General features: G+C 40.2%; 1 protein-coding gene across 1 annotated transcript; it reads right to left on the bottom strand.

Annotated features, from left to right (window-relative positions):
- Positions 1-1,127: 1,127 nt before the first annotated feature.
- On the bottom strand, positions 1,128-13,376 carry PERP (p53 apoptosis effector related to PMP22). The gene is made up of 3 exons (XM_010983682.3): positions 12,990-13,376; positions 3,241-3,381; positions 1,128-2,621 (listed from the first exon to the last, which is right to left on the bottom strand). Exons 1-3 carry the CDS (start codon positions 13,201-13,203, stop codon positions 2,395-2,397), a joined length of 582 nt encoding a protein of 193 aa, XP_010981984.2. The 5' UTR covers positions 13,204-13,376; the 3' UTR covers positions 1,128-2,394.
- Between the last annotated feature and the right edge of the window lie 301 nt (positions 13,377-13,677).

The raw sequence follows: 13,677 nt of genomic DNA, 5'->3' as shown, positions 1-13,677 counted from the left end.
AACTCACAAGGAAAGGAAGATCTCCTCACTGGTACAAGGCTGAAAGAAGCGGAACATTTTTAATCAAAATAATGATGCTTCGTGTGTCTCTGTCACAAATATTTCAGTTGAAATTGCTTCTGTTAATACAGATCATTGGTTCCAGGAAGTTGCATTTTCCCTAAGTGTGTATCATTAGGGTCTAGCGTGTTATTTATTGAGGAGGGGAAGAAGAAAGTTGGACAGGAAATAATAATCCAAAGACAAGAATGCTTGCTTCAGAGAACCTATACCTAAGAGTCATTTTCATGTCTAATGGGAGACCCAGTTTTTTAATCTCTCAATATCCATGATCTTCTTGATTTAGCTGTGCTATTATTTTAGAAGACAGCATTTTAAACATCGTTAATGGTCACTTCAAATCCTCTGACACAGATTTTTTGAAAAATTTTGGTGTAAATAATCCTCCAGATTTCTGTGGATTTATGATGGGAACCCCTCACCTCAAATGTTGAAAAGGATAGAAGGAAAATTCATGCCTAAGGACCAACTGGCTGGCAGAAGCACTAAGAAGAAATATCCTCATTCTTCCGCCATGCTACTCTGAAACCCTTCTTCACATTTATATATACCAGAGTAGAATTAACCCATGAGCCATGGTGGGAAAAAAAGCTACCAACCAGAAGATGGAAGATGGACAAGAGGAAAAGAAGTAAAGAAAATGCTTGCTGGCCCGTGACCTGAATGGAAGAAGATTCCATCTCAAGCATAAGTTGTGCCACAGAAGATGGGAGAAGGAGGAACCATCAGCTAAACTACACTGAAGTTCCCTGGCGTCCAGACCTACCAGAAAGCTCTTAGTCTGTTTACCTCTGGTGGCAGCACTGGATAATACTGTTTGATATCTGTGTCCTGGGCATTGGTCATTGAGCAGGGAGTGTACTACCAGAATCCATTTAAGTTCATTCAAAAAATTGGGTTGTTGTTTTTTTTTAATGCTCACCTGAAATAAGCAAGACCCTTAAAACTAAGAAAAAGCATCTTTTCATTTTATCCGGGGTTCCACTCGAAACATCTTTTAAAAATTCCCTTCCCCCGATTTTGGGGGGGGCGGGGGGAAACAAAACCAAACAACTGCAAACTAGAAACAAGATTAGAACACCTGGTTTATTGGGAAGAAATCATTATGAAAACTGCAACTGTTTATTTTCACAACTTACAAAATAATAATTTGATATATAAAATGAATTGGTTTTCATAGGTAAGTACAAATAGTAAAAAAAAAATAATAATCCATGCATATATCATGTTTGCCATTCAGAGAAATCCCATATCCCTGAATTCTCCTGTTGCATGTTTTACATCAGATATTTTAAATCTGTTTGTCAAGGAAAGCCAGGTTTTCAGCTCTATTTCACTTTTTGCTTACAGTTGCAATCTATCAGAAGCTGTGTCTATATGATTAGAGTCCAGTCAAACCTAAGATGAAAAATTCAAGCCATTTCTTCTCTTTAGGCTGTTGTAATGTACTTTTGTGATAGGAATGGCCCTTCTAATGCTTTCCTGAACAACCTAATCATATCCATCAGTCATGATGAATTAGACCAGTCCATCTTCAATCCAGCCTACTCTGGTCTAGAACATATAGACACCAAACAGTACTAACATAGCATTTTACCGCACCCCAACCCTATAAACCCCCTTTAAAAGAGAAATTTTCATCTTAACATTTCACTACTTAAGTACACCTTACTACTGCAACAGGCTTTGGTCGTGAAAGAATACTTTCCTAGATGCCATATCAAGTTACTGGGAAGCTGAGCCCCAAATCAGTTATTCACGATATTAATTAGAAATGCTCACAAATGATATGCATTTAGGAAACTATTGTGCATCTTTAAAGAGCTGAGGGCTTGAAAACAGTATTTATTTTTTGCATTTCTTTTAGGATATTTGCTCACTGACAATTTTTTACCAATATCGCCCTCCTCTCCTGAGCCCTTAATAGACCCAGTCCATTCCATCTGGGAAAAACAGAAATCTGATCAGATTACTTAAATCTTTGAAGCCTTCTCATTTTTACCTTATAAATTATGTGGTAAGTTTCATACTCATATTCTTTTACAAATGCCATATAAATGATATGTATAGTTACAAGGAAATATTGGCATATTATAGGTAATTCGTTAAAAGAAGTCAGTCTTATTTAACTCTACAAAACACATATAAAAGATGAATATGAAACTATCACACCACTTAAAAAATATTTTTCTCCCAAATCACTTTAGCATTTTGAGTAGAGTTTAATGATATGACACCGCCCCCCCAAAACAGGTTCAAAGTCTTCCGGGGAAAACAGTTTCTTTCTCTGGAATCATCTCGGCAGCAGCGATTTTCTTCTGCTCATTCCCCACCTTAGGCGGATGTGTAGAAGTACCTGGGCTTGGCGTTGCCCAGGAGGTCATCTTCATAGTTGGGGAGGCAACAGAAGAAGAAGGCACAGCCGATCATGATAATCGTGGCCGCCCACCCGAAGCCGTAGGCCCAGTTATAGATGTAAGTGACACCAACGTTGGCGTGCAGGTTGAAGGTCTGGGTGTACTTCACAGGGTAGATTACCAGGGAGATGATCTGGAACACAGCTAAAAGGAAGGGGAAAAATCCCAAAGTAAGAATGCATGGAGGAATGAATGTGTGCAAATGATAGATTAACTTCCTCTTCCACAACATTTCTGCCTTAAAATAAGTGTTAAACCCACCTCAATAATGCTGATAAAAGGGGCTTAGGGGAATTTAGTTAATCATGATCCAAAAGAGATGACTGAATTTTGCATATCAGAGATGCCTGGCACTGAGCAGAATACTGACAGAAAATTAGAAAGTCACTCCATATTAGGTGTGTGTTATTTATACTAAAGCAAAAAGTGCAAAATTTGGGGTACAACAGCAAGCAGGATGGTAAAGAAGAGCCTACTTTTTCATTTTTGCATCTCCTATGCCAAATACATAAGTTAATATTTTTAGTGTTAGCAAAAATAATATATATGCCTACACATGTGCGTGCACACAGGTCTACGAGTCCAGGAGAATGAAAGGGATTCAGAACTTAAAACACATCTCTCCTCGCTTACTTCTGCCTTTGGTGACACATTTTCCAAGAACAGATCAGGAACTGTATTGCCAGGATCTTCTTTTGTGGACTGGATGTTACTATGCTGATGTCCACTGCAGAAAGGAATAAAGAATTGCTGACAGTCTTACCAGCCAGGGCCAGCAGGCCTCCGATCACTCTCAGGAAGACAAGCATTTGGGGTCCACAGAGGGCAAAGAAGGAGAGGATGAAACAGATCACCAGGATGATAAATCCACAGAGGAGCATGGCAGCAGCTGCCCTCCCCCACGCTACAAAAAAAAAAAAAAAAAAGAAACAGCAATTAGTAAGACAGCCATGCCAAATTTAAAAGTTCCTTATCAAAGCATCAATAGGGTTTTTTGTTTGTTTGTTTCTACTAATTATATTTGGGTGGAAAGACAGTTTCTCTCTTGACAATACTTAAGCATCTCCATATTTTAAGGGAAGAATGGGCAATTCATAGGTCAGACATTAACATACTGACATGCAGTAATGCCTTCTCCCCTGGGTTTTGGGACGAATGTTTGTGTCTCTGAAATGAGATTTAAATTTCTTTTGTTAAACTATATCTCATTTGGTAAACTGGCCATATAAACAGGTATAATGAGAAGATTCACTCGAGTCCTACCACCACACGCCCACGGTAAGTATTTTTGATACTGAACAATTCAAAATACAATCTCTTCCAGAACTATTTCAAATACCTTTAAAGGGATCTTTGTTCTATGTTAAAGTTTGGTTCCAGGCAAACATAATCACTGGAAACATAGTACTTATGACTAAGCAGAGATATGAAATAAAACAATTTAATTGTAAAGTAGCTGTGATGTATATAACAAGTTTCCATGCAAACAACCTTTCTAAAATTTTGCCTAAATTTTAACTTCTGAACTATTCAGAATTTACTATGAGTGATATGGACCCCAAAACAAGCAGGATGAGGTGGAAACTGAGCTGTAGGTTTGAAGAGCTATTTGCGCAGCTCCAGCCCTGCGTCCTTCTGCTCTGACCTGTGGCAAGAGAAGGGCCATGACACCCAAGCTAAGGATTCCAGCCAGTTGTGCTTACTGTTCAAAGTACACTGATTTTTAAAATCTGCCCACACAACCTTCCCTCTCAAGGCGGGAACTAACATTTATGAAGTAATCACACTGCCAGGCCCGGGGCTACGAACCGGACATACCTTAGCTCACTGAATCCTCATAATAACTTTTTAAGGTTCACACTATGTTAGCATTTATTTCTATTTGAGAAGTGAGGTGACACTAAGGCGTTGAGAGTTCAAATAACCTGCCCATAGCCACAGAGCTGGCAAGCCGGGTTGACTTCCAGCCTGTCTGAATCCAGAACATGACTCTTTTATTTTTTTTTTAAGATATAATGTGTATACCATAAAATTCATCTGTTTAAAGTGTACACAATTCAGGAGGTTTTACTATATTCACAGTGTTGTGCAACCATCACTGCTTACAGTTCCAAAATTTTCATCACTCCATAAGGAAACCCCATGTCCGCTAGCAGTCACCCCCTCCTTCCTTCAGTTTCCCACATCCACTAATCTACTTTGTCTCTATAAATTTGCCTAATTCTGGACATTTCATATAAAGGGAACTTTATACTAGGTGGCTTTTGTGACTGTCATGCTTTCACTTAGCATGACGTGTTCCGGGTTCACCCCTGTGGTAGCATCATGTCCCTGTATTGCAGTCCTCTTTATAACCAGTAATTATTCTATTGGATGGCTAGCCCACGTTATGTTTATCCATTCATTCATTAATGGCAGAACAGGCACCATTAACCTATTTCTCTTTACTGCATTTGAAAAGGAGAGTCGTGTGCTCCTCTGCCCTGGTTCTACTCCTTCCTACGCTAACACAGCTCTGCTGACAAATGGAACCTCACTAAATTCTCGCTCATCAGACTGGTCAATGTCAAGCAAAGATAATCAATAGCAGAAAGGACAAGGGCTTTGGGGCCAAGTGGACCTCATTATCCTCTGCCTCTGCCACCTGTTAGCCATTGTCAGTCTGCATGTCTATCAACCAAGGCTAAGATGCCTTATTTTAAGATGATTGTGAGGATGAGAGTTCTTGTGCGAAAAGTCATGGAGCTCTTAATTCACCCTCACTGTTCAACAATTTCCTCATGGACTCCTACAGCTTTCTCCAGTACCTCAAGTTTTCATTTCATTCGACGTTCACAAGGTTTTACGCTGTCACGTGAAGACTGGTCCTCAGTTCTCCACTGCATGTTTATATCTTCAATTCTTAGAGACAGACCTGCGCTAAGGTCCCCTGTTCCCTTCTCCAGGCCCACGCTCCCTCCAAATCTTCCTCCGGAGTCATGAATGACTGGGGCATAGTAGGTAATTAAGGAGAAGACATAGGCTCAAAATTTTTTTTACATGCTCAAATACCACGTTTTCACATAAATTATCCCTCAGTGGCACTGGTCAGGATGTGCTTTCTTCAACCTGCACTGACTTGTGTGTGAGATGGTACACAAGTGGGTCTAGTTTTATATTTATAATTTTTATTACTTTCCTCCAAGTCTTGCTCTTCCTATGAGATCAATAAGAGATTTTAGGACCAAGGTAAAATAGAACGTTTTATTTTAAAATAGATATGGATGGGGGGAGGGTATAGCTCAGTGGCAGAGTGTGTGCTTAACATGCACGAGGTCCTGGGTTCAATCCCCAATACCTCCATTAAAATTAATTAATTAATTAAAACCTAATTACCCCCCCACAAAAAAAATTTATAAAAAAAAATAAAATAGACATAAAGCCAAAATGTGAAATTAAGTCTCTTTTCTCACATTTGTCTCCTCCCTTCGAGTAAAATAACTTTCCAGGGAAGAGAGACCATGCTTTGGAAAGAACATTAATTAATCAGACCATCTCAAAGTCTAGTCCATAGACCATTGACTCAATAATCATCAGTGTGCTTATAAAAATACAGATTCCTGTGCTCCCTCCAGACATATGGACTCAGAGCTGGAAAGGTAATGCCCAAGAATCTGCATTTTACTAGTATTTCTTACATTTATAAAGTTAGAAAACAATTAAGATAGATGATAATCTCCTTATAAAAACAGATGCTGCACTGCCAAAAAGGGGCATGTAACTTTCAGTATGTGACCCGCTGTCACTTACATATAGATTTTTATGGCAAACGCCAATCATTAAATTCAAGTAAATATAATAATTCAATTAAAATAAGCAGACACTGATTTTTCTTTTTAAACTGAATTCACAGGTTTGAAACTGCACAAAGAAAAGGCAACACAGCTGTATGAGCATGCAGAGGAATGCAAAGTTAATGAAGATAAATTGTACAGCAGAATGTGTTTTCAATAAAAACAGGAAAAACATCCAACAGGGAACATATTTAATAATCAAACGTTGACAATTGCAGATTAAGGTTTTAAAGGTACAGTTAAATAAACCTGTGTATGATACTGCTATAAAGAGTCGGATCAATCATTTTGCCTGTTTATTTAAGGAAGATCAATGCAAAATTAGATTACTGCTATTATCTCTTCCTCTGAGGTTACAGCTGAGGTGTAATTTTCACTTAGTTTCAGGTACTTGAAAGGAATTAAATAAAAGAAATAGTAAGCCAATTCATCTAACCTAAAACCAACAAGTGAATATAAACAGATCATTTTAAGAACTTTACCTATGCTATGTTAAATCGGCTCGATTAACGTCTTGCTTATTTAAAACGCTGAGTCTAAAAGAAATCAAAATGGAAAATTAAGCAACGTTTTGTCTGGAGAAAGGCTGCTTTGGAAGTGAAGCGTGTAAAACCTGCTCCTTGTAGCGTGGAAACACCCACGTTGAATCATTTAACAATCATTTAAGATAGAAATCCTGACATGGCTCTGAAGGTCCTGACTGATGGGTAACAAGTAAGGCAACTTGACGTTTCATGTCAGCAACTCAATTTCTGGTGGACAGTGTAATGTTTCAGGCATTCATATACATACATGTATTCCTTTGCATATTCTTTTCCATTATAAGTTACTACAAGATATTGAATATAGTTCCTTGTGCTATGCAGTACAAACTTGTTGTTTATCTATTTTATATGTAGTAGTTAGTATCTGCAAATGTTGAACTCCCAATTTATCCCTTCCAACCCCCTTTCCCCTCAGTAACTGTAAGTTTGTTTACTATGTGAGTCTGCTTCTGTTTTGTAAATAAGTTCATTTGTGTCTTTTTTTTTTATCTTCCACATATAAGTGATATCATATGTTACTTTTCTTTCTCTTTCTGGCTTACTTCACTTAGAATGACGATCTCCAGGTCCATCCATGTTGCTGCCAATGGCATTACTCTTTTTCATGGCTGAATAGTATTCTATCATATAAATATACCAAAACTTCTTTATCCAGTCATCTGTTGATGGACATTTAGGTTGTTTCCATGGAAGAATATCAACTTTGAACACTTATCCTAGATCTACTTCTTTCATGATTCCACAGATGGTCCTCAGTTCCTTGAAGACAGACTGTCCACCTTCATCTATTCCAAAGACAAGTCTGTCCTTCATTAAAATTTTTACACTTAATGTTATTGCCTTTCCTAATCTGCATTTTACTGATATTTCTTACGTGCAAACTAAAATTTGAGAATAACTAAGATAGATGATTAATCTTATAAAAACAGATGTAGCCTTGCCAAAAAGGAGCATGTAACTTTCCGTATGTGACCCACTGTCAATTAGTCTCATTTCTATGGATCTTTTTATGGCTACTGCCAATCATTAAGTTGAATTAAGTGCAATCATTAAATTCAAATAAGCAGAATTTGTGTGTGTGTGCACACATGTGTGTGTGCGCGCGCGCACGAGCACGCGCGTACAGGAGAGTCAGGGAAGATTCTGTCAATTATCTTCCTTTGAATTGAAACAACAGAAGCATTCTGTAGTCCAAGTAAACAGTTTCTATGTAGGAATGCTTTTTGTTTGTTTTGTTTCCTTAAGAGAAGAAATTTGATGTTTTTTATCTATAATTTTTTCTGTCCTAAGTTTATTTTCTAAGTATTGCTCAAATAAGTTCATGTTTCAAAGAAATCAGCAACATTATAAACCTACTTATAAAGAAGATTCATTCAAGATCCATTTAGATGAAGAATGGCTTATCAAATTTTGCTACCTCTTGCAAAGACTCAGCATTAAATCAACAACATGGAAATCATCACCTATTCATCTATTAACAATACTGAAAGCCCCACCTAGTGAATCGGAGATTTTGTCAAATTTCTTTCTATTGTTTCTATAGGGTTTTTTATGTCATACACAAGCAGAAATGAAAACTGGATGAGCCCACAATTGAAAAAATAAAAAAGACACCGCCTACAAATAAACACAAGCAGGGGTGGATGACACATTCAAAGAGGTTGTTGCATATTCAATGAGGAAGAAATCTGCATTATTAAGGCCAGGGCTTCTGTAACTTAGAAGTGCATTGTTAAAATATAGATTCCAGTTCAGAAGGTGGGGCCTGACACTGAGTGTCCAATAACCTCCCAAGTAACGCTGGTGCTGCGGGTCTGCGACACTTTGAGTAGCAAAAACCTAGAGGACCACTCATCACAAGCCTCCAAAAAAAAAAATCAACATAGAAAGAAGCGATTCTGCAGAAGTTTTGGAAGGTGGGAAAGGAATGGTTTGAAGGAGGAATGATGGCGGGGTCACAGGGGAGAGATTCCACAGTAGGTGTGAGATTCTTTGCATGCTCCACATTTTCCTCTGACACTGAGCCAGATGAGAACTCTTTCCCCACTGGTTCTTATGGAACTATGATACTTGACTCCTTTATGATCTTATGTGAATTCAGACAAGATACTCTCAAATGGAATCTACCCTCAAATGTTTGAAAGTATGTCCGCTGGAAGACGGGCTGGAAAGTAGAATTTACAGAGAAGCACATTTCAGCTCTGCTGGTGTGAGAGAGCTACACACAAATAGCATTGTGGAGAGAAGGGAGTTAAACTGCTGAACAAAGAGAAGGAGTTCAGATCAGTCAGGGGTGATGCTGATGGGGGCTCTGGAGAAAGCCTGAGTAGCTGGACCCTAATCCCCCCTAATTCTAGCAGCCTGGGAGTCTGCCTGTTACAGGGAGCAGACAAGTTCGGTCACTAAAAAGGAATTGAGGCTTTTGAGTGGTTGCTGCTAAGTGCAGCAAATGTGGAGTAAACGGGGCAAGATTACCAGTTCCCAGCCTTTCAGCTTTTATAAATCAATATACATATTTTTTTTTAGTTATAAAAAAATCAATTGAGTGGCCAACTTTTTGTTTTGCTATATAAGAATGTGAATACATGCCCACAAAGATGAATCTATCTTCTAATGCCTAATTTCATAAAATAGGCACATTTGAATACTTCATCCTGCCCCCCTAAAAAGCCACAAAAACAATCTCAAAATGAAATCCTAGAAGGTGAATTTAGCCTAATGTGAACCTACTAACTTCGTATTTATTTTTCGCATTTGCTGTATATTTTTATGCACCACAGGGCTAGGTCTAAAAATATTTCAGATAATAATCTGATTCGTTGACTTATCCAAGGCTGATTTCCTGTGAAAGACATCCCATGCATACTGTGGTATCTTTGGTAAAAATGAGGCTCTGCATTTCTGGAGTTCAGATCCAAGGCAAAGGCTCTCTCTCCAGCGCTGCCACACTGGTTGCCCACTGTCATTCCTGGAGCATAAATTCATCTCAATTATCCCAGTAACTTATCCATAACCTTATCTTCATTAGTCTCCATCCTGATGAGTCAGAGCTTACTTTAGGACTTGAAATCTCTATCTCTGACACTGAAAATATCCGCCTGATATACTCTCTCTCAAAACTGGAAAAGAAGCTGCCAGCAGTGCAAAAATCATATGTGTGAACATGGATTCAAATTTAATTCTGCATTTCATTTATGCATGGCATTTGAATGATCATTTCAATGTTTAAATCTAGATTTTCTTTTCCTGTTTTGAGGAACAGAAGCCATGACTTTTTAAGAATTCAAACAAGTATTTGTATTTAGTTGTCACTATTTTGTAAAAGAAAGTATTCAGTGTATAATGTGGTTCATTGATGAAAAATGAGGTGATACAGTAATCTGAAATTCTTTTAAAAATTGTTAATGACAGTGACAAATATAACATTCTGCTTTTTACATAATTCTAAGGAACTATTTATTGAATATATTGCTGATACTCACAAGGATTAACCCACTTACATCTTTACTACCAAAATGAACATATTAATGTTATAAATATCAGCTAATAAAAGAGAGAGTGAAGCACGTTGTAATGAAAAGGGATACTTTCTTAGTGGTTACAGTGGTAAATCACAAGATTTATTTTCTAGTACATAGCAAGAAGTTTTTGAACAGTGGAAGTCCACACTTAATTCTCTATATTGAGATATTTTAATTATTAATTAGAGCCATCAACCTCAATCCTTGTGTTTGTACATACGTGGGAGGATGGGTAAACTGCATGCTACATTTTAGATCAAGTATGACCTCATGTGAATATGTATGGTTTTCAGCAAGGCTGACTGAAGCTATCTGAAAATCTCAAGTGTTAGAGACGCCTAGAAAAGGCCCTACAGCGTGGGACTACACAAGTCCTACACCTGTGAGACAAAACCAGCCAACAGTCCAAGGCAGGGGGGGGAGCGGAAGTATAATAACTACCCCAACTCATCTTTTACTTAATAGCCTGAGATGGGCCTCTCCTGCTGAATTCATAACTATTTTCTTTTTCTCACGGTCACCTAATGACAGTGGATGCTAGATTCATGATTTGATTCCAGGGCTTGAGCAAAAGCCACGTCTAACAGATTCTTGGCACTTAATTATCTTTGCAAAGGCCGCAGGAATAATTAAATCGGAATGCAAAGGCCACCACCCATTTACGAAGATCTTTCCGGCTCCATCACAAAGGTAGTACTAGATTCCTCAAGACTCACTTCGAAAACTGACCTTTTCCGAAGACCAGTATCTCTATCAAATGGAAACATAAACTATACACTGAATCCACGGTTTCTTTACAATTTAAAAAAAGTGAGTGCTTTAGACTCCTGTCTAATTAAAGTATTAAACTGAGAAACAAAACCTACTCACTCCCTTCTCTACACAAAGCACTGGATTTGGCCTGAGGTTGGAAGAGCCCCACCCTCGGAAGGTGAGTTCATCCTGCAAGTCAAAGAAAAGAAAAACTGCATTGTGTGTGTTTCGCAAGAGGGCTGTGGTCACAGCCAGAGCCTCGCAGGCCCGATCACGTCCCAGCAATTGTGCCGGCCCGGGTCCCGCCCACACCCCTCTCCCCGCCGCAGCCCCGGCCTGCTTAATCCACGTGCGGAGGGTTGCCCAGCGATTTGGGATCTGCCTTAGTCCTTGCAGTGAGATATGATTATCAAAATCTGTTTAAAAACACACCTATTAGATCTAGGCCTATTAGATCCCCTATGAGATACTGAACTCAAATGCATTTTAACTAGAAGATAACAGACATTATTTCAAAGAACTTAATTCCTTTCAAAACTCTAGCCGACATGGGGTAACACAAACCCTGGCAGGCGTGCTGTTTGCTTCCTATGAAAGGAAAAACACAGGCCTTATGGAAAGTAGGAATTCCATATAGTCTTTACATTTTATTACCTGCTAATGAGGGCCATGCCTCTTTTGGAGGGAAAATTCCTTGTGGGAACTTTCCAGTCATTTCACAGTAGATAAATAAAGCACCAAGCCCCTGATACAGCGCCCCAGTAATAAACAAGAGTTTGGTTGGGAGCCACTTTGCGGGTGGGGGCACGTCAAAGATTCTAGATGAGAATGAAAAAAAAAAAAATAGCGTAGCCTTCCCTCTTTGTTTAAAACTATTAAACTGGATTGGTAAGGCCCCATTCAGCAGTATTTGGCTTTAAGCTTATGATTATGCTCATATTTAAACCCTTCTCTCCTGGACCCCACACACACCGCGAATCACAATAGACTCCAGCTGTCCTTCCCACTTATCTGTGAGCAGGGGGTGGCACCAGACCAGAGCAGCTCCTCTCCAGTACTGTCTATTAACAAGTGAGAGGACTGAGGCGTCCTTCATGCTGGAAAAGTAAAATACTCCAACTGTAATATAGTACATTTATCAACTCTGCTACATTTCGCTGGTGTAGATGTGTCTGCTTTTTAGGTTTCAAATCAATTCAAAATAAAGTTTTCTAAACAGCAATGCCAGGCTTAGGCCAAAAAGACACTCCCTAACGAGAACTAGCCTGAAGCATTAAACACCGCAGTATCTACTGAAATCATCACTGCTAAAACTCTGACTGAAAAGGCTTTTTTAATGGAAGAACTGCTTTCCCTTGATTAAAGGTAAACGAAGAATACATCAACACTGGGGAAGGTACGCTTTTTAAATACTTATATTTTAATTATAAGAACCAGAGGAGGCGGCGGCGGAATGGGAAGAAATTTCAGTAGGTCTCCAACAAAATATACTTCGTTGATTATATTTGCTCATCAAACCCCTGTCAAAAAGCTCAGATCATCTTTTACGCCTGACAGACCCTACAAAACATAGTCTGAACTAAGGGCCATTTTCTTCCAGCGTCGAGCCTGCTTTTGGCCACTCAAAGCTTAATTTTTTTTATTTTACTTTTTTATTTTTAATTTTACTGCTTTTATTTTGTTCGGGTCGGATTATGAACCTAAACGCTAGAGATTTTTGTTGAATCACCTTTTATCCCCGACCCTGTTTAATCCCTTCACGTGGGGCGGCTTCAGTAGGCCGCGCACTCCCAGGGCGCCAGGGCGCCAGCGCACACTCAAACGCCGGCGTGAGGGCTTCCCGGAGGCGGCGGCACTCACCATATTCCATGAGACTCAGGCAGCCTTCCTCGTAGGACCCGCTGCCGCCACCCTCCTCATTACATTTCCACCACAGCGAGGATGTCTCGATGTGGTTGCTCGACTGCAGCCATCCGCGGCCGGCCAGCGCAATGATGTCGAATGGGATGGCGCAGAGCAGGAGCAGGGGCAGGATCCACCTGCAGCGCTCGCAGGCCAGGCCGCAGCGCAGCATCTTGACGGTGGCGGCGCGGAGGAGAGCAGCGCGCGGGGATCGGACGCCGGCGGAGAGTGGCCCTGGAGTGCGGGGAGCACGACAAAAGGGAAGAGGCCGCGGGGAGGCGGCTCCGGGAGGACGCGGCTCGGGGCTGGCCGCGGGGGCGCGGCGCTGGCCCCACCTAGATTCCGGTGACTCAGGGCGCGCCGCCCCGACCTGCCCGGCGGGGCCGGGCGCGCGCGGGGGGTGGGAGGCGGGACTGGGATCGGGTTACACCGGGTGTGGGTGGGCTTAACCCTGCCCGGAGCGACCTGGAGCCGCGGGGACCCGCAGCCTAGTTTCCCTCCTACTTGGTCGTCTCGCACCCAGTGCTTTACTTCTCAGTGCTTCAAGATGTACACATTTTTACCTGCGCATCACCAGCTAAATATTTGACCCCTGAGGTCTGATCATGGGTCTGATTTTCAACAATACCATATTTAAGTTTTGAGC

This window comes from Camelus dromedarius, chromosome 6 (genome assembly GCF_036321535.1).
Source record: "Camelus dromedarius isolate mCamDro1 chromosome 6, mCamDro1.pat, whole genome shotgun sequence".
In the NCBI taxonomy this organism is placed as follows: Eukaryota; Metazoa; Chordata; class Mammalia; order Artiodactyla; family Camelidae; genus Camelus; species Camelus dromedarius.
This window is presented reverse-complemented; position numbering and strand designations above follow the sequence as displayed.

What these genes read in the sequence shown, in the direction of transcription:
- PERP (XM_010983682.3), bottom strand. Translation starts at nt 13,203, where the DNA reads ATGCTGCGCTGCGGCCTGGCCTGCGAGCGCTGCAGGTGGATCCTGCCC. An exon ending in CCTGAGTCTCATGGAATATG is followed by an intron (nt 3,382 to 12,989) that starts GTGAGTGCCGCC and finishes TTTTTTTTGTAG; the next exon opens with CGTGGGGGAGGGCAGCTGCT. An exon ending in AGGCCTGCTGGCCCTGGCTG is followed by an intron (nt 2,622 to 3,240) that starts GTAAGACTGTCA and finishes CCTTCCTTTTAG; the next exon opens with CTGTGTTCCAGATCATCTCC.